This window comes from Dendrobium catenatum, unplaced genomic scaffold (genome assembly GCF_001605985.2).
Source record: "Dendrobium catenatum unplaced genomic scaffold, ASM160598v2 fragScaff_scaffold_1013, whole genome shotgun sequence".
Classification (NCBI taxonomy): Eukaryota; Viridiplantae; Streptophyta; class Magnoliopsida; order Asparagales; family Orchidaceae; genus Dendrobium; species Dendrobium catenatum.
Window position 1 is genome coordinate 439,783 of NW_021319475.1, and position 25,118 is coordinate 464,900.

At 34.7% G+C, this 25,118-nt stretch overlaps 1 protein-coding gene across 1 annotated transcript; it reads right to left on the reverse strand.

The window, feature by feature from the left end:
* Nucleotides 1–8,888: 8,888 nt before the first annotated feature.
* On the reverse strand, nucleotides 8,889–12,210 carry LOC110114747 (BTB/POZ domain-containing protein At3g22104). Its single transcript, XM_028697830.1, has 3 exons — nucleotides 11,626–12,210; nucleotides 9,619–10,722; nucleotides 8,889–9,521 (listed from the first exon to the last, which is right to left on the reverse strand). Exons 1-3 carry the CDS (start codon nucleotides 11,686–11,688, stop codon nucleotides 9,090–9,092), a joined length of 1,599 nt encoding a protein of 532 aa, XP_028553663.1. The 5' UTR covers nucleotides 11,689–12,210; the 3' UTR covers nucleotides 8,889–9,089.
* Between the last annotated feature and the right edge of the window lie 12,908 nt (nucleotides 12,211–25,118).

A 25,118-nucleotide genomic window follows, 5' to 3' on the forward strand; every position in this document is an offset into this window, starting at 1 on the left:
GGTGTCGGGTGGTGGTTTGGCAGAAGTTCGGTGTCCGGTGTTGGTCCGGTGAAACTCCAGCGTCAGGTGGTGGTCCAGCCGAACTACGGCGTCGGGCGATGCTTCGGAGAACTCCCACATCAAGTGGTGGTCCGACAAAACTCCGGTGCCAGGCTGTGGTCCGGCGAAACTCTGGCGTCGGGTGGTGGTCCGGCAGAACTCATGACTGTTACAAATTATTTGCAGCTGATTATTATTTTCTTGCTATTATTTCATGACTTTTACAAATTTTTTGTGATGAAAAGTTATTTTTTGCAACAATAATAATAAAGTTATTTTATTTATGATAATTCAAAAACCACTTTTGATCTGCATATATATATATATTTATGTGAAATAACCACACTGCTATCACATTTAAGGTTAAAAAATGTTCAATTTACTCAATAAAAAAACCACGCAAAGTCGACAGAAAGGCATTGAAAATGGCTTTGATGTGAGCTTGTAGGTCGTCGATGTGGCATGATGGGCCACTTAATTATAATGATTAAGGACTTCATTATGATTCTCCCGCTTAATTACTTTTTGAACCTTAATTAGTAAGGCTCAAGCTTTTGTATAGATATCTCTCTCTTGATTCATGCAATCGATCTCCAGAAGATAACTTTTAAATAATAATTGTGCCATATAATTAAAGAGAATATTATGGCAAAGTTGGTATATTAAGCCTATGTGATTTCATTAAAAGGTGATTTGTTGCGTCGTATTCATTTGATTCCATTACATGAAGTATTAAATAGAGTATGGCCATTAAGCTATGTTACACTTAGTTCGTTTACTGTATGATTTGTGTGCCACTTTGTTCCACCATTTAAATGAACGCAATGCATTTGTACATTTAGGCTTCGTTTGGGACGGCTTTTTTATTGCTTTTTAGTACAAAATGTTTTAATTTTGTATTAAAACTCAGTTTTAGAAAACAATAAAAAAACCGTCCCAAACGAAGCCTTAATTTGCAGCCTTCATTCATGTCCAGGTTCAAATATATTGAAATAAAAAGATGGAGTTAGAATAATTAAATATAATAATTATGTGAGACGGCACAATAATTATTTAAGTATATGTATTTAATTATATAAACTATTAAGTGAGTCATATATTTTAATTATTGAAATTCTATTTAATAGTTCATTAATAATTTAATTATTTATATGAAATAATAATGGTAAAGAAGAGATAATTTGTTCAATCTTTTATGGACCGTTTGATCAAATAACTTTTATGAGCTGTTATTATAATTATTCGTAGGAAATAACTATTGGTTTTCTATCTCTTTCATTATGAGGGTTAATTTGTTTCATATAGAATTAACTAATAAAGAAAAAAAAGTAAAAGAGAAAAAAGTGAGAAACCATAGTTTAGAATTCAATAAATTAAATATGAATCATGATATGTTTTCTTCCGATTAAAATCATATGAAAATCATCTTGTTTAAGATCTTATGGATTTAAGATTTATGCAAATTTATATTTTCGTTTCGATTTCTTTTACATAATTTATGTTGTGAGTTCCTGTAAAAGTTAAAGAACTTATCTTTATGATTCGAGTTCTTGCAATAGTTAAAGAATTAATCCTCTTTGAAAATCGATTCAGACATATAATTAACAGTATTTGAAAAATCAATCATCTTATAATATATTCAAAACATGAATTCAAATAGCCCCGTGCGTGGAGCCGAGAAAGACTTAAAAACTTGTTGAAGAAAGTGGAAGGTGCATGGGTCTTCATCATCTTAAACAATGGTAGTGGCAGCTTAAACAATGGCGAACCAGAAGCTAGGACATTAATGCAGCAATGTTGCTTCGAAATCAATCTTATTCCCTGCTTGTCATTATATGAAATCACCATGAGATAAAGCTTCTCTCCATGATTCTTCCCTGCTGCATAAAGAAATCATCAATAATGTAATATATTAGGCCCCATCCATGCATGCACTGATTCGTGATGCCAAACTCGAAGTTAGCCCCGCCCAGCCCCATCATTTCTCTTGCTTTCTAACAAAGATTTCAAATTAATGGCTGATGAGTGCTTACTGTAAAAGTCTTGCGTTCGAGGGTACGTAACCAATTATAAATTTTTTGTTAGCAGCTAATTTAATTCTATATTAATAGACAAAATACTTCTAATCCTAAAACTTAAAACTATTAATTAATTAACAAAAACCACTCTATTCTATACTAATACATCATTTAACAACAGTTAATTAATTACATGAATCACATATATGAAACATTTTAATAAAAATAATATCATTATATAACACTTCCCAAAATGCAAGACATTGACTTCGATGATTCTTTTTTAGTTTACACGAAAACTATACAATACAAAGAAGCTTCTTTGATGCCTGTGATAGAAAATCCAAAGCCCTTTAATGCACAACCACTCTCTCTCTCCCTCTCTCTCGGTGTCTGTCCCAAAGATGTTGTTTTGCTGTCGTTTGCCAATAAATACGCAGAGTAATCGTCGACCGGCCGCTATCTCTCTGGTCTTATTACACCCGCGTGCCCTTCGCCGCTTTCATCGGCTTATTGTCTTCATCGACTTGATGGCCTTCCATTTCCTGCATTTAAGTTATCGTCGGTGCTAAAATGGCCTTTACAGGATCAGCATCTGCACAAGGCTCTTCTATTTCTTTGTCTTCACTCTGTCAGAATGAGCAGCCTCGTTTGAAGCATTATAGATATATCTATGCATGTTCATTGGCCCTTACAGTACTCAACTGTTCACAAGTTGTATGATCTCACTTCAAATTTAAGAAAGAATATTGATTTTGCAAACAAGAGCATCATTTGAGACTTTAAAAAAATTATGTAAGAATTTTTTTTTTTTTTTTGCAATATAGGAAGGGTCCATGCATAAAGATTTGAGTTTAATTTCTAATCGGATAATTAAAAATTATATTGATGTGTAAATAGCAAATTTGTTCTCTCTTATTTATAGGCTTAACATTGTTGTGTTAGGCTTAATTTTGATTCTCTTTGGTTTTCATTCACTAATAAGTGATATTTGCTTTGACAAATGATTCATATTGTTTTGGCTTCTAAGATTCTTAATTACTCTTTCACCATATTTAAATATGACTTAAAGAAGGGGGGACTCTCACAAGAGATGTCATTCACATGATGGAGTGAATTCTTAGTACAATATATTTTATGATGATTCCATTTGAAAGGGAACTATATTATAGCTTTGATAGGCTCTAGTGTAGATGGGAGATTATCAATATTCAAAAAAAATTTAATTTTAATCTCACATTAATTAATTAACAAAAAAACATTGATATAAGAACCTCAAATAGTTAATTATTATCGGTAAATTTTGATTTCATTTGAAATAATTTTCTTATTACTTTCTAAAGTAATTTTTTAGTACAAAATTTGTACTTTAAAGAATTTTTTAACTAAAAATTTATTTTAAGAAGAATTAAGAAAGCCATCTCAAACGAAACATTTATCTTTCAAATTTAGGGTTCATTTGGGACAACTTTCTACCTGTTTTTTTAAATAGTTTTTTATTATAAAAATTTTTAATTTAAAAAAAATTATACTAAAAAATTATCCAAAAAAAAAACACTTTATTATGAAATTGATCATCATATCCATTTAATTCTCACTCTAACATATTTATATGTGAATAAATTAGGGCCGGATATAATTTGTTCACATGAATGAAATATATAAATAATTTATTACAAATTTATAACAAGTTTAAGTTCATTCTAAATAAAATTTCCATCAGAGTATTATAATTCAATTTTTTCTTCACTTATATACGTAATTTTCTTCTTATTTTATTCCTTCTCAAGTCGGAAATAAGTAAGCCATTTGAGGTTACTTAAAAGCAAAAAAAAACTCCAAAAACGAACTTACCTCGCGGATTCGCCCGGATTTGCCGAGAGACGCCGATCCTGGTCGCAGAAACGAGCTTTTTAGGGTAAGAAAAGGAGTCTGCGCGGCTAATATAAGTGAAGAGTAAGTCGCCCGTTTAACGGGCGACTTACTTAAAATATAAGTCGCCCGTTAAACGGGCGACTTTGGCGAGTTTTAAATTTTTTTTTTTCCGTTGGTTAATCGCTTAATTATAATTAATATAATGCTTAGTTTAAAAAATTGCCCTATGGTGAATAGAAACGTGAAGCGCTAACCCAACCGAGCAAAAGATCTACACCGAAGGTTGCCACGAGTCGTGCCGACGTAGAAGCAAGCCCCAGCCACATCATTGCCCGGCCAACATAAAAAATAAATTGGAGGGCCCAAAAAAAAAAGCACAATGTATCTGCCAGCAAGAAACAACATAGGAAGGCAAACAAAAGGTCCATCCAAACAGCCAAATTAACAATACCAAGGACTGCCAACCAGAGAGGCATCCAACAAGTAAACCATGGAGGCAACCACCAGCACCTCCCATAGAAATGAGTAGTAATGACCTACCACGTCTGCCCCTCCCAGGAGCCCTTCCACGTGAGGCAACATAAACAACCGGTTCGTCATGCAGCAAAGCAACAGTATTCCCAGAATCATCATCCCCAAAAGATTCCAAAGAAACGGAATTTCTATATTACTTAATTATGATAAAGATTAACGCACTTAACTTTTCCTAATTGCATAATAATTATAACTTTTTAAGTTCAACAGAATGTGATCAGATCTCCACTTCATACTAACAACCCAAAATATATATATATTCTTATTTATTTATCAATCACCCGTATGTCACAAGGCATCAGCACTGACCGCCTAATTGGCAGCCTCGCCCATGCATGTTCTGCTTACTGGCACCTCAGAGAATCCCACTAAGCTTTTTTTTTTTCAAAAATAAAAAATATATAAAAATAAAAAAATACCACTGAAAAAGTCAACTGTTCTATAGTAATTGACAATGTAAAATCAAATTTATGCACTCAACAATTTGATCTGTTCAAAAATAAAAACTATATAAAAATAAAAAATATATAACAATCATGATAATTAAAGCAAAGAACATCTAATTTCATGACATTCAAGATTCATATTATTATATTAAATATAAATAGCATTGATCTTTCAATAAAGATACGTTGAATTATAGTTAAATAAACAATAATGAGTACATCTTAATAATACTGATTTCTCAATAACTTCGAACCAAACAGCCTCTGAAGTCTGAACCTTGTAACCTGCCATACACCAAAAGCCACTTTACCACAACTTATGATTAGTTTGGGACTTAGGCTTCGTTTGGGACGGCTTTTTTATTGCTTTCTAAAACATAGTTTTAGTACAAAATTTTTTAATTTTGTACTAAAACTCCATTTTAGAAAACAATAAAAAAGCCGTCCCAAACGAAGCCTTAGTTTCTTACTACTTCTTAAAACAAATTTTTTTTAGTAAAAAAAAAAATTAAGATTGATATATCTTCAAAAAAATATGTTGATCGAGCATGAATCTTGATGCAAATTCATATTAAAAACTTTCAAAATTAAATCCGGGATCATCTAAACTCAAATTTCAACAAATTTATAGTCGAACTGAACGTCTCGAAAAGGTGAACCCAACGACACAAAATTTGACCTAATATGAGCCCAAATGGATCCAAATCAAATATTCAAAGCATATTTAGAAGGTTCAAACCATAAATTGAATGACAAAATGATTCTCAAATGTGACATGCCTATAGTCAAATCGAGTGGCTCAACGAGACGAATCCAAGAAGCCAAAGATTGTCAAATTCTGACATCACTAAGACACTCAAATACTCGATAAATGGTCCATGATTAAGAGAGTCGATATCGACCGTCAATTCAAAACACTCCCACCTTTCCATTGATCTTCTCCTTATTTAATATTCATGCAACTCCCAAAAAAATATAAATAGATCTCTCATTCTTTATTGGGGGAGAGGGGAGAGCAAAGGGGGAAGAAAAGGAAAGAGGAGAGGAGAGGAGAGGAAGAGAAATCTGAGATCTCTCTTACCACCCAGCTCCACCTCGACCATAGCCCTGCCACCGACTGTCGTTGGACTTTCGCCAGGCTTCTACCCGGCCACAAACTATCACCAAACTTACGCCTGGCCACCAATTGATTCCGTATGTACACTCGGACACTAACCATCATCGCTCATTCTGACCACCGTCGCCCGCCGACTACAGTTCTTTTGACCTCTGTCGCCAAACAAGAGTCTTTATAACCATCGTCATCAAACGACTATAGCCCTTTTGACCTCTGTCTACATACAACTATCCTTCTAACATCATTTACCATACAACAATCTTTCTAACCCTCGTTTCCCACTGACTTTGGTCCTTCGTCTGACCTTCATCGTCATACAACAGTTCTTTTGACCTCCATTACATCCTGGAGTATTCGCGACTGTAGATAAATATAAAGTTTAACATCCTAGCACTCACACAAATAAGTGAGGGGTGTAGCATTCATAAGAAACAGCAGAGTTTTTACGTGCAAAACCTCTGAAATGGGGGAAAAAACCACAGGGCCAGACCCAGTTTGAATGAATCCACTAGAATTTGCAGTCAATAACAAATGAGGCCCTTCCTTGGAAGAAGGCCTTGGCTTGATGTCACAAATGTGCATCATATAGATCGCATTATATGATGTGAGTTGCAATAATCAATATAGACATGTTTGTTTGATTGGCAGGACCATAGTCGATAGGATAGAGGTTAGAAATATTATATTAGGCAGGAAATCAAGGTTAGAAAGACCTTAGTTGGCAATAGATCGGGGTCAAAAAGACCATAGTTGACAGTAGATCGAGGTCAAAAAAATCATTGTTTGGTAATGGTGGTCGGAATGACCATAGTCGGTAAGAGACCAGGGTTAGAAAGATTGTTGTCTAGCGATGGAGGTCGAAAGGATCGTAGTAGGCGACAGAGGTCGGAAGGAGACAAGGGTCTGAAACATTGTAGCTGGTATGAGTCCGAGGTCAGAAAGATTATAGTAGTAGGGCGGTACTCCGGTAGGACTCAAGGCATCAGGTGATGGCCTGTCAGAAGTTCAGGGCTCAGGTGGTGGTCCGATAGAAATCTGGGCCTCAGATGATGGTCATGTAGAACTCCGGGCCTCAGGTGATGGTCTGACAGAACTCCAGGTCTCAGGTGGTGGTCTAGCAGAACTTCGGGTGTCAAGTGTTTGTCCAGTAGAAGTTTGGGCCTCAGGTGGTGGTTCGGAAGAAGTTTGGTCCTTAGGTTGTGGATCGGTAGAACTCCGGGCCTCGGGTGGTGGTCTGGTAGAAGTTCGGGGCTAATGTGGTGGTCCGGAAGAACTCCAGGCCTTAGGTGATAGTCTGGCAGAAGTTCAAGCCTCAAGTGGTGGTACGACGGATGTACAGGCCTCAGGTGGTAGTCCGGCAGAACTTTGAGCCTTAGGAGGTGGTCCGACGGAAGTTCGGGCCTCAAGTGGTGGTCTGATGGAGCTCAGGGCCTTAAGTGGTGGTCCGGTGAAGCTCAGGGCCTCCAGTGGTGGTCTGGCAGAACTCCAGGCGATGGTAGAGGATCAAGGAGGCAAGAGCGATCTCTGGCCTCTCTCTTGCTCTCTTGCTTGGAGCCCCTTTCAATTGAGAGGAGGGGTCTATTTATAGATTTTTTAGAGTGGCATGACCTGTAAATATGATAAGGAGCAAGGGTAAATAGGAGAGTGGTTTGAATGGACGCCTGATGTTGAATCCCTTGATCGTTGATCGTTTGTCAGACATTTGAAGGTCTTAATGATGTCGGAATTCCATGATCTTAGGCTCGTTGGATTCGTATTATCGAGCCGTTGAATTTGGCTATAAGCATGTCATGTTTGAAAACCGTTTGGTAATCCAAATTGTGGTTTGAACCATACAGCAGCGCTTCAGGTCCTCAATTCGGACCCATTTGGGCTCGGATTGAGTCAAATTTCATGTCGTTGGGTTCGTATTCTTGAGACGTTCAGTTCGACTATAAGTTTTCTAAAATCGGAGTTTGGATGGTCCCTATCACCATCACCTTACTACAGTCTTTCCGGCCTACGTCGCTCACCGACTATGGTATTGTCGACCAAACGAGCATGTCAACATTGATTCTTCCAATTCCCACAATGTAATACACTATATATAATGTATATTGGCTACATCGAGCCACGACCTTCCCCCTAAGGAAGGGCCTTATTTGTAATAAACTGCAAACATTAGTGGATCCATTCAAACCGGATCAGGCCTAATATTTTTTTATTTTTTTATTTTTTTTTGAAGGGTTTTCATGTAAACATCTTAGTATCTTTTATAAATGTTATACCTCTACTCCTTTATCTATATGTGTGTTGAATCTTCGCATAAAGCTAAGATGCTAAACTTTATATTTCTCTACCTCCACGAATATTTCAGCATACAACAAAGCTAAAAAATTTAGTATTAAAAAATGATTTAGAAAATAATAAGAAAGCTGTAAAATCACCCTTTGGGAAACAGCGGCAAATGAGTATTGAATCTTGGATCTAGTAAATCAATGAATAATTTCATTTTAATCAAAATTTCAAGACTATGACTCTAAGTTTAATCACTGGAATTTCTTTGCCAACTTCTTCACTATCAAATGCAGGAGTAAATGCCTTGCTCTTGTGCGTGAGGAACGCCTTTTGCTGCTACCTGGTATTTCATTAGATATAATTTGTCTTCCTCACAAATCTAAGCCAAAAACTTAAGTTATTAGAAAACAAGAAAAGCTATAAATCACAAAACTTATAGGAAGAATGTCCTGCAAGATTGTATTAGTATGGTAGAAGTGTTTCTCTATAAAGCATAAGCCATTAAATTCATGAAAATTTAGTCTATATGATAGTAAAAAAGATAAATCTGCCACAAAAAAGCTGATAAAAGAAGAAACAAGCTTCTCAAAAGCTGTACAAATCGATTTGTCAATAAGCAAAGCAGGCAGGAACAACCCAGCAACCTATCATTTTCACACTGCTCTCCATCAATCAGCTTTAGCTTTCCATACAAAAGGCTTGGGAAACCAAAATGCCAATGTACGCTGTACAGATATGAAGCTTTGAATCAAAGCAAAATTAAAGGGAAACAGGAAGCTTTAATCATGAGCATAGCCTGGGAAGTGGTCTAGAGCATGTTGGGCTCGATGTCTTTGATTTCACCATTTTTGCCATCTGGTTCTGCATCTTCCTACAGGCCTTTTCTAACTCTATCACCCTCCACTGCATACCTTTGAGGTGAGCTTTGAGCTTTTCATTTTCCATCAATGGATCTGGATCGAGCTTCTTCCCATAAAGAAGGGTCTGATCTCCATCTTTCGATTGTTTTTGCTCACTATCAAAGGATTTGAAGTTGTTGGAATCTTGGAGTAGGCCCTTAAGTTTGGATTGCTGAGACAATAGCGCTTGAACTGCAGTTCTAGGTGGAAACTTGGGATTCTGTGCCAAGTGCTTGCAGGATTGTAATGAAAGCTTCGCGTAATTAATGGAGCAACAGATCTTCATCTTCTCTGCCTCGGTCAATCTATTGTGAACCTGCGATTTTTATCAAAGAACAGTAGTTAATAATTAGACAAATATTTGAAAATTTTCTTAACGGTGTGAAGTTGAACTTAACCAATATAAACATTACCACAAGATACATGTCAATGGCTCTATACAAAGAGTCATGAGAATCTCTTGCTGTGTCAGGAAGGGCTGTAATTAGTGCTACAAATTTTGAATGTTTTAAGTATACATCAGGGGCAACTTCAGCCATATACAAATCTAGAAGGCTTGCAACCTTCTTCAATCGATCTAATGATGTTCGACCTCCACAAGCAAGGAAGTGTCTCAAGAACCTTAGGAGTATATTCACATCATAAAGGCTTTCGGTCCTAGTAGGAGAGGAAATCAATAGACTATCCAAAGTAGCTTGATCGATCTGGCTACCAATCATATTCTCCAATCTTTCTCTGCAACTACCACTGAGATTTTGAGATGAGGAGATGCGAAGAATATCGAACAAGCCTTTGCAAGATACCGAGTTTTTATCGAGCGAGTAGAGTAGGTCGATGACAGTCTCGGTCACCATCCTCTTCTCATCAGAAGCTGAGGAGAGCTTGCACTTCAGATAGTAAAAGAGGAATTTGCTGATTTTATTATGCTCTAGTTTCAGAGAAATCATCCTTCCAATAACCCTATCAATCATTTCAATGTTTAATATGACAAGATCATCAAACCACCAAGCTCGACGATGACTGTTCTTCGTGCTAATGTTACTCTTTGTATCGAACGAGATACGGAAGAAAGAGCTATCAGGTGAAGAAGCTGAAGGGCTGGTATCACTTGCTGTGGTAATTCTAGCTACAAGAGAATCAATTACTTTGTCAAGGATGCCTGAAGATTCCGATAATTGAAAATAATTTTGGCATTGTTTTAGAGATATCAAGACTTCAGGCAAAGACCAATATGAGATACTCTCAACAGCTTTCTCAGTTTGTTTGATTAAACTGTCAGATGAATGAACTTCTTCTTCAGTCACTTCCATGGATTGAGCTATGAAGTAGAGGAGGCAAGTGTTGTTTGGAGTAATTTGGATTCTGCCATTGTTATAGCAGAACCTTATCAAGAGTTCAAAGGCCTCTGCCCCTCCTGGTAAATCATTGAAAATCACTTTCAGAGGCTTTGTAACCGATGTCACTGGAGCTTTGCTTAATAATTTGTTTAACTTGCCAGAGAATGAACAAAGTTTTTCCTGCAAAAATGTGATAAAATTAACTGATTGTAATAATGATCATAGCAATATAAACCTTACATACTTTATGAGAGAAAAAATCGGAAAATTTCAATAAATTGGAACAGAAAATGACTATTCTTGAGGTAAAACAATGACAACCCTGAACATAAAAAAAAATAGGGGAAAACGACATGATAGATATAAAAGAAATTTGGTTCGAAGGTTTGCATTTAATGAGTAGTAAAGAAAACGAAATGGAACAGGGCATTAAAACGATGTTGTGCTCATTTATTTTCAGAATTTTACAGTCTGTAAGTGACTGTAAGTAGATATATCCAGAAACTTGCATTAAATTCTCAGAACTGTAGAACTCATAAAAAAGGGAAGATATTCCAACCACAACATAGCCAAATTAGAACAGTGGTGAATGTAAATAGATGCATACAGACATTTACTTGGAGCATAATAAACAAGAGAACTCTAAATAACAAAATTAAGTTCATGCACCGCACACAGAAGAATCGGTACAGAAAAAGCCATAGAACATTAAAGTCTCACATGTTGAAGGTTTTTTTTTTTTCTGATAGGAAGAGATGGAGACTGCAAAGCCATCTTTAAAGCAAAAGCTTCGAGTTATTTACAACCATAGAAAATGAAATATGATGAGAGAAATAGAGAGAGATCTACATATTGGAGAAAAGCAGAAACAACCAATAACAAATGCATGATACATGATAGAAGGCAAAACCTTACTGCGAGCAAGAATAAAGGGACATTTTCCATCAAAACCAGAAATAAAATCCAAAGTAAAAGAACTCGCAAGGCCTCAATTTAATAAAAAAAATTTTAGTAAAAATGAAAAGCAGAAAGCATTACAAATCAACCATAAATTCAAAATCATAAAAAAACAAAATCAATTACCTTGTTAACAAAAAAGATCTCCTCACCATTGACATCAACTTCCAGGTCAAAACTCAGTTTCATTGCTCCAAAAGTTGAGAGATTGGGCAAAAAATCACTTGCAGATAGAAGAATAAAAACACTCTCAGACAATAAACTTGGAGAAAAAGGGGATACAATGATGGAGAATGAAAAGAAAGTGGAAGAATAAAAGCGAAATCATAAAGCTATATTCTTGGAGGGGAAAAGACAAATGGAAGACAGGAGCCTCTCTTACTGCTCTGCTCAATGGAAGTGGAGGAGACTGGAGGTAAAAAAAAGGCAAAAAGTGAAAAAAGGTTCAGATTTGTGAACTTGGCCCGCCAGAAGGAAATTGGAAAGGGACCAAACCAGCTGTCTGTCGATTAGGGTACTGACATTTCTGCATCACACTTCATACTGTTACCATAATTATGCAATTGCTCCTCCTCCTCTGCTCCGGTAATCAAAGAGAAGCCAGAAATTCCGGCCGGAAGGAGATACTACTTCGGCCCGCTTTCTCTTCTTCTTTATTTGCTCTTCAGCTCTTGCTGCTTCTTCTCAGTGGAGTCCACACTGCGTATGGAATAGACTAGGAGATGATGACCACAAGGCCAGAACACTAAAGCTTCCTGCGTTCCATGCGTCCTTTATAGTGTCATCATCTGTACCTGTACCCGAACGCAAATCTAATAGGAATTCTACAGAAATTACTCGTGGAATTAGTTATAACTATTTTTCTCAGATATTTTGATATAATTTTTTACTTTAAAGATTCAACTCAATATTTCTTTAGTCCTCATTATTTTCCTCAAAACAATTTGCCTAAAATTTTATCTTCTGTTTCCTAAAAGAAATTTTTCTTCTTTCTGAATGTAGTAAAGTGAATTCCCTTTTATATGTACTTAGGTCTAAATAACTTACTTTAGACAATTGTTGGAGTTGCCTCTAATTTAGCTAGACTCTCATTTTTTTTTCATGTGCTTGACCGACTTATGACTGATAGATATGTCGGGGGTCCAAGGAGATGGCGCCTCCTGATGGGTTTGACTACCCTAATTTTAAAATTCCATTTGAATTTTTCGCTGTCCTAATTTTGCACTATAAATATGATGTAAAGTATTTAAGATTTTTTAAATCTTTTTGTACTCCGCCTCAATTTCTTATAGTGCAGTCGTTCTTCCTCCTTTTTATTTTGTAAAAACCTGTCGAGTGACCTACACGTTGAATAGAAGGGGTACAAGCCCTTAAAGATCCATAAGCTTTGTTAAAAATGCATCCTTTAAAGTAAAACCTAAGAGATATTAGATCTACCAAATACAATTAAACAAAAAAAAATAAACAAAAGACCAAAGTCAGCCCAAGGACCGAACCAACCAAAAGGGTAGCAACCTGCATCCAGAAAATCCAAAGACATCCATAGCAAGCAGGAAAACTACACGCAAAAAGTAGAAACAAACTAAATTTTGGTTTTCCACGTAAATCCTCTATATTTATTTGTATTTTATAAATTATAATTTTTTATTTCTCTTTGTATTTGATTCATCTTTTCCTAACAAAAATATTATAACCATTTAGCTGCTGTAATTTTAGTGAATCTCAGATGATATGTTTGGGCTATATATATATATATATATATATATGGATGATCACCTACAACTTTTTTTTTATAACAAAATATTATTAATCAGAACAAAGTGGTTACAATAGAGAGAACCATAGAGGTCAAGAAAAACAAAAGAGAATTACAGGCCAAAAGCAGGCTCAGTAAGCGGCCGAGGCTACAAGCGACCCTTAAGCCAAACACGGACCGTCCAATAAAAGGTTGCCACCAGCTAAGCAACAGGGGCACGAGCCCCAACCACATCATTGTCCTTAGCCTAGCGCAACAACAAATCAGACAAACAAAATAACAAACCAACCCCAAAGAGAGCACCACGGCAAAATAAACAACAAAACACTTAAAATCAACGTCTGCGAGGGCCTCTTCCCCAAAATTTCCCCCGAGTTGCAACATTGACAGTTTGTTTAGCACTTAGCAAAGAAAAATCATTGCCTGGGTCAGAGCCTCTACTGAGATCCGGAGAATCCCAATAACCTTCAGAAGATTCAGAATCCACTTCAACATCCGACGAACCATGCAACAAATGATTCCTAATATCCAAACCAGACGAATCCCCCAAACAGTTAGCCATAGATTGCGTATTGATCAAATTAACTGGAACCTAAATTAATCTGTTGAGAAACGGGCAACATTCCTCCCGGACATCAGACGAATGAGGTGCAGCCTCAGCCAAGACGGAACCCACAACACCAGACTCAATCAAAACATCACCACCTTCAAAATTAACAAAATTTTCTGTAGAGACCGGCGCCAAAATTATATTGCTAACAGAAGCTACAGCATGAGGAAGAAAAGGTGTAGCATTCTGAGATAAATCAACCGAGCAAAAATCAGACGTTGTACCGCCAACACCAAACACCGCATTAGTTACCAGAGAAGGAACAGTCTCATTTAAACTTCCCTGCGCTAAAGAAACAGAAACAACATCTAAAATTGTATTAGGATTTTCTACAGTTATAAGAAGAGGAGAAAGATACAGGCCATCATTAACAGTAAGGCAATCAACCACACCAACCCCTCCAAGCACAACCTCACCATTCACGTCCTTTTGTGAAACAGAACTCCCCTCAAGAACCGGGGAAATAACCGGAGTCTGAACATCATGGCAAATAACAGGATTTAAGCAAATATTCACATTTTCACACTCCCCAGACTTCTCAGTAATCACATTAACACCAATACCCACCCCACCGCAAGCAATAGCGGGAGGGTTAGAGTTCTGGGTGATAGGAGCAGAAGGTCGACAGTTTCCGATCGAGTGACCTATAGATTTACAACCGGCACAAAAGTTGGGGAATTCGTCAAAAACTACTTCTTGCATATAACCTAGAGTTTCCGAGCCTAACCAAACTTGCTTAGGATAGGATTTCGTAATATCTAACTCAACAAGCACATGGGCAATCGACGAACGGGAACCTATAGCCGTAGATTCATCAATTTTCAGCGGTTTCCCAAACAAACCGCCAATGACAGAGAGAATACGAGGCGAAAATAAATGGGAACGAAGACGAGGAAAAGAGATCTAGATAGGAATCACCGGCGATTCAACACCAATGTCCAATGTCGGCGACCACTTCGTTAGTTTCATAAAACAATTAAAAACAAGGTAAGAACGGTGACAGAAAATTCTACAGTAATCAAGATCATTGGCTAACTTGATCAGAATATGAGAATGATCTAAAATCGTGATAAAGGCTTCATTCTTCAACTTCAAATTAAAAAAAAAAAAAAAAAAAAAAAAAAAAAATTAAAAAAAACCTAAAAAAAAGTTTTTTAAAAAAAAAAAAAAAAAAAAAAAAAAACTTACGAATAGCTTCCAAAGAAGGTCTTTTAGAAGGAAAAAACCAACAAGAGAGAACTGAAAAGGGGCTGCAAGATCATGAATTTCCAATTCAGAAACCCAAAGTGACGGGAGTCCACGGAACGTGGAGGCTTGCAAATCCGGAAAAGATGACTTCGGACCAGCCAAAGCTTGAAGGAAAGACCGAGAATAAGAAAAACCCCCTAAAAAACTGGGGTCTTTTAACTTAACAGCAACCATGCCGGCGCAGCCGGTAAGGAAAAGGCAAAACCAACAAAAAAATTCGACCAAAATGCAATACAGAAGCAGGGAAAGCGAAAACTTCCCCCAAACGAGCGAAAGTTAGAGAGACAAGCTCTCTCCGGGACGGGGAAAAACGCCCGCCGCCACCAAACTCTCGCCGCCACCAAACCCTAAGCCCTTTTGACTATTCTTACATAAATATCATTGCTTTGTGATCACCTACGTTAAAAAGAGACTTGATATGTGAGAAATTTAATGAATTAAAAAAATAAGAGAAAATTTTAGGCAAAGATATAGGCCAAACATATTAGGCTAAAATATGTGAGAAATTTAATGAATTAAAAAAAAAAAATTAGTTAAGTAAAAGAAAGAAGTTTAGCTGTACAGTCTTAATTTACAACTGCTTTTATTTTTTCATAGATTCACATTTTATAAATGAATTCCTTATAATAACTAATAGCCAATTGGAAACAAATGAAATCATTAAAATATAGTTATTTTAATTTTTTTATTTATAATAGTTTATCAAAAATAATTAAAATTTTAGTTTTAAATATTCAAGTATTATTCAAATTTAATATAAATAGATTAAAGGCATATATTTTTAAAATATTATATTAATAATTTATTGCAAGATTCAGATGGCAAATTAGTGCAAAATCCTTATGAGCTCTTGAGGTTTGAACTAGTAAGCCTTTATTTAAGGAACGAAATTGAAAAAAAAAAAATCTGAGTATTTTGAGAGAATAATGATCAACCTACAACTACTTTTAAAAAAATTTCCATTCCATTGGTCTTATTTTGGTCCTAAGCCCTTATATTTAAATGCATGTTTCATTAATTATTTAGGTTGTTGGTGTTAGTTTTGTGTGAAATCTTATTATGTAAACCAATTGGGTTGTACTACTACCTTGAACCTCAATTTCATCGGTCGAACGCACTCGGAGATTGAAGGAGGTCCTCCCCCCGAAATATTTTTGCTTGTATAATCATACAACGTTGTGTATCGAGCGTTGCGACGTTGTATTGTCTGGCTGGAGATAGATAGAGGCCGAAGCGTTGAAACTCTCCAAACCTCAGTGTTGCGGCAATTTTCTTTCTAGTTTTCATTAAGGGTTGCGTTATTTAATGATTTTATTGTGTATCTCCTTGTTAGTTCTAGTAAGAGAATGATTCAATAGTGAAAAAGAGACAATGAGAGAGTGAGAGAGAAGACAAATTTATACTTTCTCCTGAAATTTCATAGTGAATTTTATTTGGTGTAGTGTGCCTACACGATTTTTTCTCAATTTAGAATTTTTTTCACATTAAATACTAGTGTTCTTTCTTTACGCTGCAATTTTCAAGTTCTTTTTTTATTAGTTGTGTAATTTACTTCCCCAACACTAGTAGGGCAACAAATGAATCAAATAGGTACTTGTTTATAGTTGAGCTCATTTATTAGCAGTTTGATTGGCCTTGATTTAAGTTTTTCTATTTGTGTTCAAGTCTGATTCAGTTAAAATGGGAGATATTCAAGCTTAGCTTATGTACGGTTCGTATTATGCTTATCAAATTTTAAACGAGTGCTTGCATAAAATAATAAGCAAGCCTTAATGAGCATATTCATGAACAATTATATCGAGTCTTATCGAGTCCATTAACGAACATAACTACCAAGCCTTAGTACTGAGCCCATAACTAGGCTATCAAGTATTTTCGAGCTTAAAAAAGAGCAGCATAAGAGAGTTTTTTATAAATAACATTAATTTAATAAATATTTATAATTTAATCTAATTAGTAGATGTTATCATGTTTAAAAAGTTTTAAAATCTATTAATTAATTATTAATTATTATATTATTTATAATAAATAGAAAACATTTAAATTAATTTATTCATTATTTTTTACAACAAAACTTATCAATTTCTTAACTATTTTGTTTAAGAGCTCTACATCAAATATTAATCGAGCTTTTAACGAACTCTTTCATAAGCTCCATATCAAATATTAATTAAGCTTCTTAAAGAGCTCCTTATTGAGCTTTTTTTATAAGTGTTAGATGATATTGCTCATAAATATAAACAAGTCGGACAAATGGAATTTCTAGGTTGTTTATTTAGCAATCAAATATTTTAAAAAATTTTCAATCTTGTTTGATTGATTAAACAAATAATTTATGAGTGATAATATTCGAGCAAAACTATGAATAATTTGTCAAACGTTTGGTTCGTTTGCAGCCCTAATTGCTAAAGCAACATCTCCCAATAAGAATATCATATAACTTTTATTTTAGGATTCAAAATAAAATTGAATTATTTTACTATATTTTAAATCAATTATTTTATAGTTCATTCTTAATATGTTAACAAATAATCATTCTTACAAGCAAATTGAACAAAAAAAATCCATTAAACTATTCATATATGCCACTGTCAATCTTATAATATTTCAAGCAAATCCATCAACAATTTTAAATTAAAAACATAAGGAAAAAGATTAAAATTAAAAGCATTTGATATTTTCTTATTATATATAAGAGTGTCAATATTTGACACAACATAATTTTTTTTTGAATTTCCTGCTGCCCTCGCCCGCTCTGCCCACTGCCCTGCGCCCGCTGCCGTGCCCGCGCCGTCGCCCGCTGCCGAACCCGCACTGTCGCGCTGCCGCCGTGTCACGCTCGCTACCGCGCAGGTCGGGTATGGTCAACCCGGCAACTTGCCGGGTCGGGTCCGAGTTCGAATTTCCGACCCGTTTACCTACCCGGGTCGGGTCCGGGTTCAAATTTCTGACCCGTTTGAACCCAGGTTAGTTTCGGGTTCGACCCGAACCCGACCCTTGACCCGAAATTGACACCCCTAATTATATACAATATCTATATATACAACAAAAAAATAATTAAATACCTTTCCTTTTTACATGAAAAGACTAAGAACAAGAATTTTCCTCATTATTTTGTCATTTTATCATTTTACCAAGCTACTGAATTTGATAAATTTAATTCCCCAAAAAAAAAAAAAATTTTTGATAAATTTAGAAGCACATGGCCTCAATCAGAGTGACATCTCACCTTATCTTCTTTCCAAATAAAGCTTGAGAAAATAAAAGCTAATTTCATCAATAACCAAAGTTGCAAACATTAGAAATGTCACATCATCCACATCAATGAAGTGACATTTCAATCCTCATAGGGACCATTCATCTTCTCTTTGCAAATTAATTAACTACTCTATGGCACAATTGCAAACTTTTAAATACATCACAACAGCTTTTATTCTTCTTATTTGGTCTCCTTCTCTATGAATGATAGGCAATTAGCTTGTCTTAATCTGTAGAACTAATACTAATAGATATCAATATATTCAACCAACTGAGGAAGATATGCTGCATGTGATCGAGTATGCATATGAAGATATTCAAATCAATAAGGACTCAGAATAATCGCTGTTATTTATTTATTTTTTTTCTTAGTACGCTCGCAGTTATAGATAGCTGACATTGCAACGCACTCTACTGCCTTATATAAGATAATATATATTTTTTATCGTTAGAAAATTGCGAGGCAAAAATAATTTGTCTTTCAGAAATAAAGGGTGAAGTCATTTAAGACAAGAAAATGGAAAAAGAGTTGGTGGGATCTTAAAACATGTTACCTCAAGACAGCCGGGAATTCTGTCAAACACTTTTGTCTTGCTCTTCCCCTTTGGATTCTCCCACGGAAAACTTTACACAAAATGTCATGGGCTTTGAATCATGCTTCTCTCTCTCTCTCTCTCTCTCTCTCTCTCTCTCTCTCTCTCTCTCTCTTCTTGGAGAAGAATCATAATCCTATGATAAGAGAAGGAGAGAAGATGAATATTTATGAAGCCTTCAATTAAAGATTTAGTAGTGGCACTCGTTTAGAAAAAAAATTTACGTGGAACATCTTAGCTAAAATTTTTCTTAGGAATAGTTTGTTACTATGTTTGTGACATGCTTTATAGAATGTTCTTACTAGCTTAGATATGCAATTATGTAAGATGAAGATGAGAGGAAGAATATATAATATTTTGAGCTTTTAAGCTTGTGTTGATTCTCTGGTTTTATATCCCTTCAAGTAGATATATTTCTTTCACTGATCAACTTCATCAGTTGGTATCAGATGGGTTATCAACGAAACGACGATCAAAGTCAAAGAAGATAGGTTGTTGACGACAATCGATGTTAAAGAAGGTGAGCTGTCAACAACGACGATCGAAGCCATCAATCCTTTCAAGCATCTCAAGTGATTGCATCGCTTGATTGAATGGATGATTTATGTGCTAATTTCATTTGTTTGGTGGAGAAAATAGGCAGGTCGGCAACCATGTTGCATCGTTGCCCCTTTGCTCCTCCAATACGCCAGCACAACCAACCCTACTCCAACATGATCCTTTTGTCATTGATATTAACTTTATCGAAGGAGAACAACTCGTGTGGACCTCCTCTGCCTCTCCCACGCACGAAACGATCCTGATCCCAGACATGTGTGCCTCCGGCATGCTCGACCCTTCTTCCGACTTCAAATCTGCAACTTCCATCTACTTCCTCTCGCAACCAGTGTCCACGCGTGACCGCTCTGTCAATCCGGTGCCTATAGTTGAGCCTGATCTCTCACGATATGACTTCGATTTAGCCTCCACTTGATCTCGTGACTGATCGGTGCATGGCGCTCCATGTGACCAGACCAAGCCCGCCCGCACTCCACATGATCTGACCAAGCCCGCCCGTGTCCATCTCCACGCTTGTGACCGATGTCTCCGGCGATCTGACCCATCTCTCGCCTTCTTAACTCGTGCGGCATCACCCCACTCATGTAGCTAACTCGCAGCTCCCGTGCCTCATTCTCAAGCAACCCATCCCGTGCACATATGGCCCGCACATGACCTAACCTGGTCCAGCGAGATTGCATTCCCAACCCCACTCCGCTCCCACTCCCGCGAGCATCATCAGAGTGTGTCAGCCCGCTTACAACATTCACCCAACCTCCTGCGCTCCCACATGACATATTGGGTTGATAATGTCGGCAACATTACATATACTCATTCCATCTACTAATGCAATCACTGGTGAACTCCCAAGAGGAAACTTTACTCATTAGAATATGCTTGTGGATACGTATCAAAGACATAGAATTTTTTATTAGACATAGAATTTTTACATCTACCTCCCTCCCCATGACGCGTCTCGACATAGTCGAGCTCTTTAAACAAAAGGAGAGTATGATGTGGAACATCTTATTTTTTTTTTTTCCTTGGGAATAGTTTGTTACATGTTTGTCACATGCTTTCAAGAATATTCTTATTAGCTTATATATACAATGTTGTAAGAAGAATGGATGAAGAATATATGATATTTTGAGCTTTTCATTTTGTATTGGTTCCTTGATTTTTTATGCCTTCAAGTAGATCCATTTTTTCCACCGATCAATTACATCAAAATGATGACAAGGTATTCTCGCACAAAGAAATATTAAAATGAGCTATTTTGATTTCAGTATTATATATAATATCTTAAATTACCCTAATATTAATATAAGTCCAAAATTTTAGATAAACATCTTGATATATTTTGCATTACAATATACTAACATAATTTTTTTTCCAAATTAATCACATTATTAGTGATTTATTTAAAGCCTAATTGGCACTAAAACTGTTAATTATAAAAACTATTCAGGATATCAAGATGAAAATTAGGAGCAACCCATGCTATCCCATGCTATCCTCAGCAAGCTTGCCAGCTCTTTTTCAATGGGCCAAATTTATATATTAAAAAAAAATTTAATGCAAAGGGTTCATTTGATTTTTATATTTCTTTGCTTTTTAAAGAAAATATCTTCATTAAATATTTTTAATTATTAGTTCTATTTTTTAATAAATCATATTATTTTCTATCCTCATTAGCTGTACCATTAGTCCATTATATCTATGACCATCATTCATGTCATTATTTTCTCTGCCAGTGCTAATACACCACCACAACTCATTTTATATTTAACAAAATTAACAAATATTAAATTTTTAAAATTCTAAATATGCATTAATAATTTTATGTTAACGTATATACAAAATTGATCTCCGATGGCCAGCTTTCACATTTTAGAAGCCCATGGACTTTATTTGCTTTGCAAAGTTTAATGGCCTATGTTTGAAGCCCACATTGAGCATATGTACTTTTTTTTTTAATGGGCTGTTTTTCTCATATGTGTGATAGATGTAAAGGCCATCTTGCAGAAAAGAACGCAGTTTTAAGAGGTGAAAACAAACTTTTTTTTTTTTTTTCATTTTCAAAGAAAACAGGATAAAAATTTGTAAATGTAAATTTGAATTGTTCTTTATTTTCAATTTTTTTTATTTTTTGTTTGGGCAAGCAGAGAAAAATTGGTTTCAGTGCATGTTTTCATCTTATTTTAGAAATTAAATGGCTTATTTCATAAGATTATGAAAATTTCTATCATCGCATTTTCACATAATTTGCAAATATTTATGGATGGCAATTTTACTTAATTTAGGCTTCTAGGACAGCTTTTTAACTGCTTCTTAAAGCAACTTTGTAGTATAAGAATTTTAATTTTTTTATTAAAAAACTACTTTAAAAAGCAGTAAAAAAAGTCATCCCAAACAAAACCTTACTTATTCATAAAAATTAAAGCAAATTAGGGTAATTATATTAGCTATTTATAACTAAAGTCATTAAGACTTTTTGGTGTTTAATAATAGTTATTAGGAAGGAAATAACTAACAACTAATTTCATTAAAAAATAAATTATCTATATATTAAGGATATAAATAGTGCAAACAATTCATCATTCCCTTTTTCTGACGGCCTTAAGTATTTAGATTAAGTGCAACAATAAAGTTTGAATGTCAACTTCATTACACTCAATAATTGAGAGCTTCAAATTGGTTCAATCTCGTCGTCATTTCAAAACATCATTATTGGTATCAGTTATTGGGTCACAACCATCGCTCTGTCAACCTAGCCTTTATATAGGCTAGGTTGAGAGAGCGATCCTAAGGTTGTCGGAAATTTGCCTTTTTGGGGTGATTAATCCCTTTGAATATCTTTTAAAATAATATAAAAATATTTGGGCTTAATTGAAGTGATAAAAGTACTACATGCATGAGATAGAGCTTTAGTATTCTAAGATTAATGGAGATGATAATCTTTGTTTTTATTTATTTCATATTATATCGATTTTTTACGACTTGTATAGCAAAAAGTTTTTGAAAGAATATTTAGCGATATATATTTTTTTAAACGAGCCTTCTTTGGAGGCTTCTGAATTTATATGTTCTGAGGGAATTTTTTTTGATAAATTAGAACGTTGCATTACGTGTGACGTAATTTTGAAGAATCTATATATCATGAATTCCTCTCGAAGTTCATATACTTTTAGGCCCCCTTACAGAATTTTGAAGAAAATTTTTTAAAAATGGTCATGTCCAATTGGGCAATGCAATAATTAAACTCTTGATAATTTTTTAATAAAGATTTTTTTTTTTTCTTTTTTTTTGCTCACTTTTGGGGTATACATGCAATGATGGGCCCTGTTGGAAATTTTAAATTAAGATATCTTTATGTGCTATCATGCCCTTCTGTGGTCCATTTGGTGATGGGCTATTATGGGCCTTTATTTTTGATCCTAACGGTAAAGCCTTAGTTTGTTAATATAGAAGGATTTTAGTTATCATCAAGTGTGCGATCTTAGATTTTTTATGAACAAGCTTAAAATCAAATTGAAAATATTTTTAATGTATAAATTAAAATTTTATTTATATATTTTATATTTTTGGGCAACTCTAACTAAAATTGCGTGTTGCTTGAGTGGTATACCATGTGACAATTTAGAGTTTATTAGGGCAACTTTTTTACTGTTTTGTTTTTCAGATCATAATTACAGTTTCTATTTGGTTGTTATTTTCTCATTGTTTTTAAGAAATTTTTATGCTATGAAGCTGTCTTTTATAGGAGCTTTTAGAAAATAATTTTCTTCACAATAACTTTATAATTAACTTTATAAAAAGGTACAGTCATCCCACACAATTTGTCCAGCTTTCCACATTGACTTTGAAATCATGAATGTTAGGCAGCAATGACAACATGCTTTAAGAGTTATAGATGATCCGTATAAAAAAATGTCGACTGAATGCATTGATATTGGTTGATGATTGACATCTGGTAATACCTCAATATACTTTCCAATTATATTTTTAAGTGATTTGTTTAGACCCAATTTGGGTTTCAATCCGATTGTTTTTTTGAAGAGTTAGGTTCTTCTCCCCCTATCACATTATCAAATATAAATTAGATCAAAGATGAAAATGAAGGCATTTTCATATATGTAATATATTTAAAACAAATAAATATTACCTTTATTTTAAATCATTTTGAAATGTCTCTTTGCAAAATTTATCCCTCATAAAAATAACTTGATTTAGAGAATAGTAGAAGGGATTCGTCCGTTGAAGAAGTAGATAAAAGGCCTTAGTAAGAGTTATACACATAATTTTATCAATAACAGTTATTTAAATATTCCATATGGTTTATATTTAATTAATCCTTTGTTTGAGATTTTTTTTCTAATTTTAATCAAATCTCTCCAACTAGTTTTAACTACTTTTAAAATGAATCAAACTAAATTAATGCTAAGAAATATATCAGTTTTAACTAAATAATTAGAACCAAAAACAAAGAAATTTATTATATCCAAATTTGTAGGAATCCTGAAACTGAGTAAAAAATATCCATTCAAAATGCTATTTTTCAAGTCTTATTTATAGAGATCCAAGACAAGAAACGCTACATAAAAAAGAATAAAAAATATGTTAACTTCGGTGACTCTCAATACATACTGTTCTAGACGAACTTTTATTTGGTTTGGTGTAAGGATGCAGAGGAACATTCGGTCGTAGGCAAAATCGCGCCTATACTGAGGTGTACCGAGTTTTTTAACGCATGTCACCAATGATTGATCGGAGGGGTAGTGCTAAATGACCTTCAATGATCTAGCTCTATGGCAGGTGGTCATGGCAAGACGATCCGAGGGCATCCTGATTAGGTGTTTATGAGTGATAATTCCCACTATGGAAGAGAGTGAGTGATTATGGCTTGGTGATTATGACCGCTATCTTCTTATGCGACAAGTGATGAATTGCTTGTTGTGTGAAGAACTTCAACTGCCCCACTATGAGGGACAACCTCCCTTAGTGTGTCCGAGTGAGTAGCGCATGTCAATAATTTGGGCAAGTTCCCTTGTGTGTTCTAGATGAGTAGCTGCCTTTCAACGTCAAATGAGTTATCTTGTGGCCTCCATATAAGATGAGTCCCTTCATCGTGATATACCAACCTCTTGGCTCTTGTAATGTTCCTATGAATGTATATGACAATATACAATAACATCATATTTTTATGTATATTTTCTTGAGGTTGAATTTTAATTTTCTAATACTTTAAAAAACAATTGTAGCAACAATGAACAACAATTTTGTAAAGAAATAATTGGGTAAGAATTATCACTTAATTTATGTAAAATTTAAATTCATAAAAAATAAATATTTTGATATATTTTAAATCCCCTTCCTAAATTTTTTATATTTCAAACAAACATAAAAAGAAAAACAAAATTTTATTTTAAACTAATAATATTATTTAAAAAAATAATGAATATTAAATCATAAAATATAAAACTAAGAAATAATATCCTCTTTTTTTTTTTGGGACATTAAATAATATCCTTCACTAGCCAGAAGATAACGAACATGGGCAGTGGATATTTAATAGATGCTAACGTTATTAAAAATTATAATATAATTAGAGCAAATA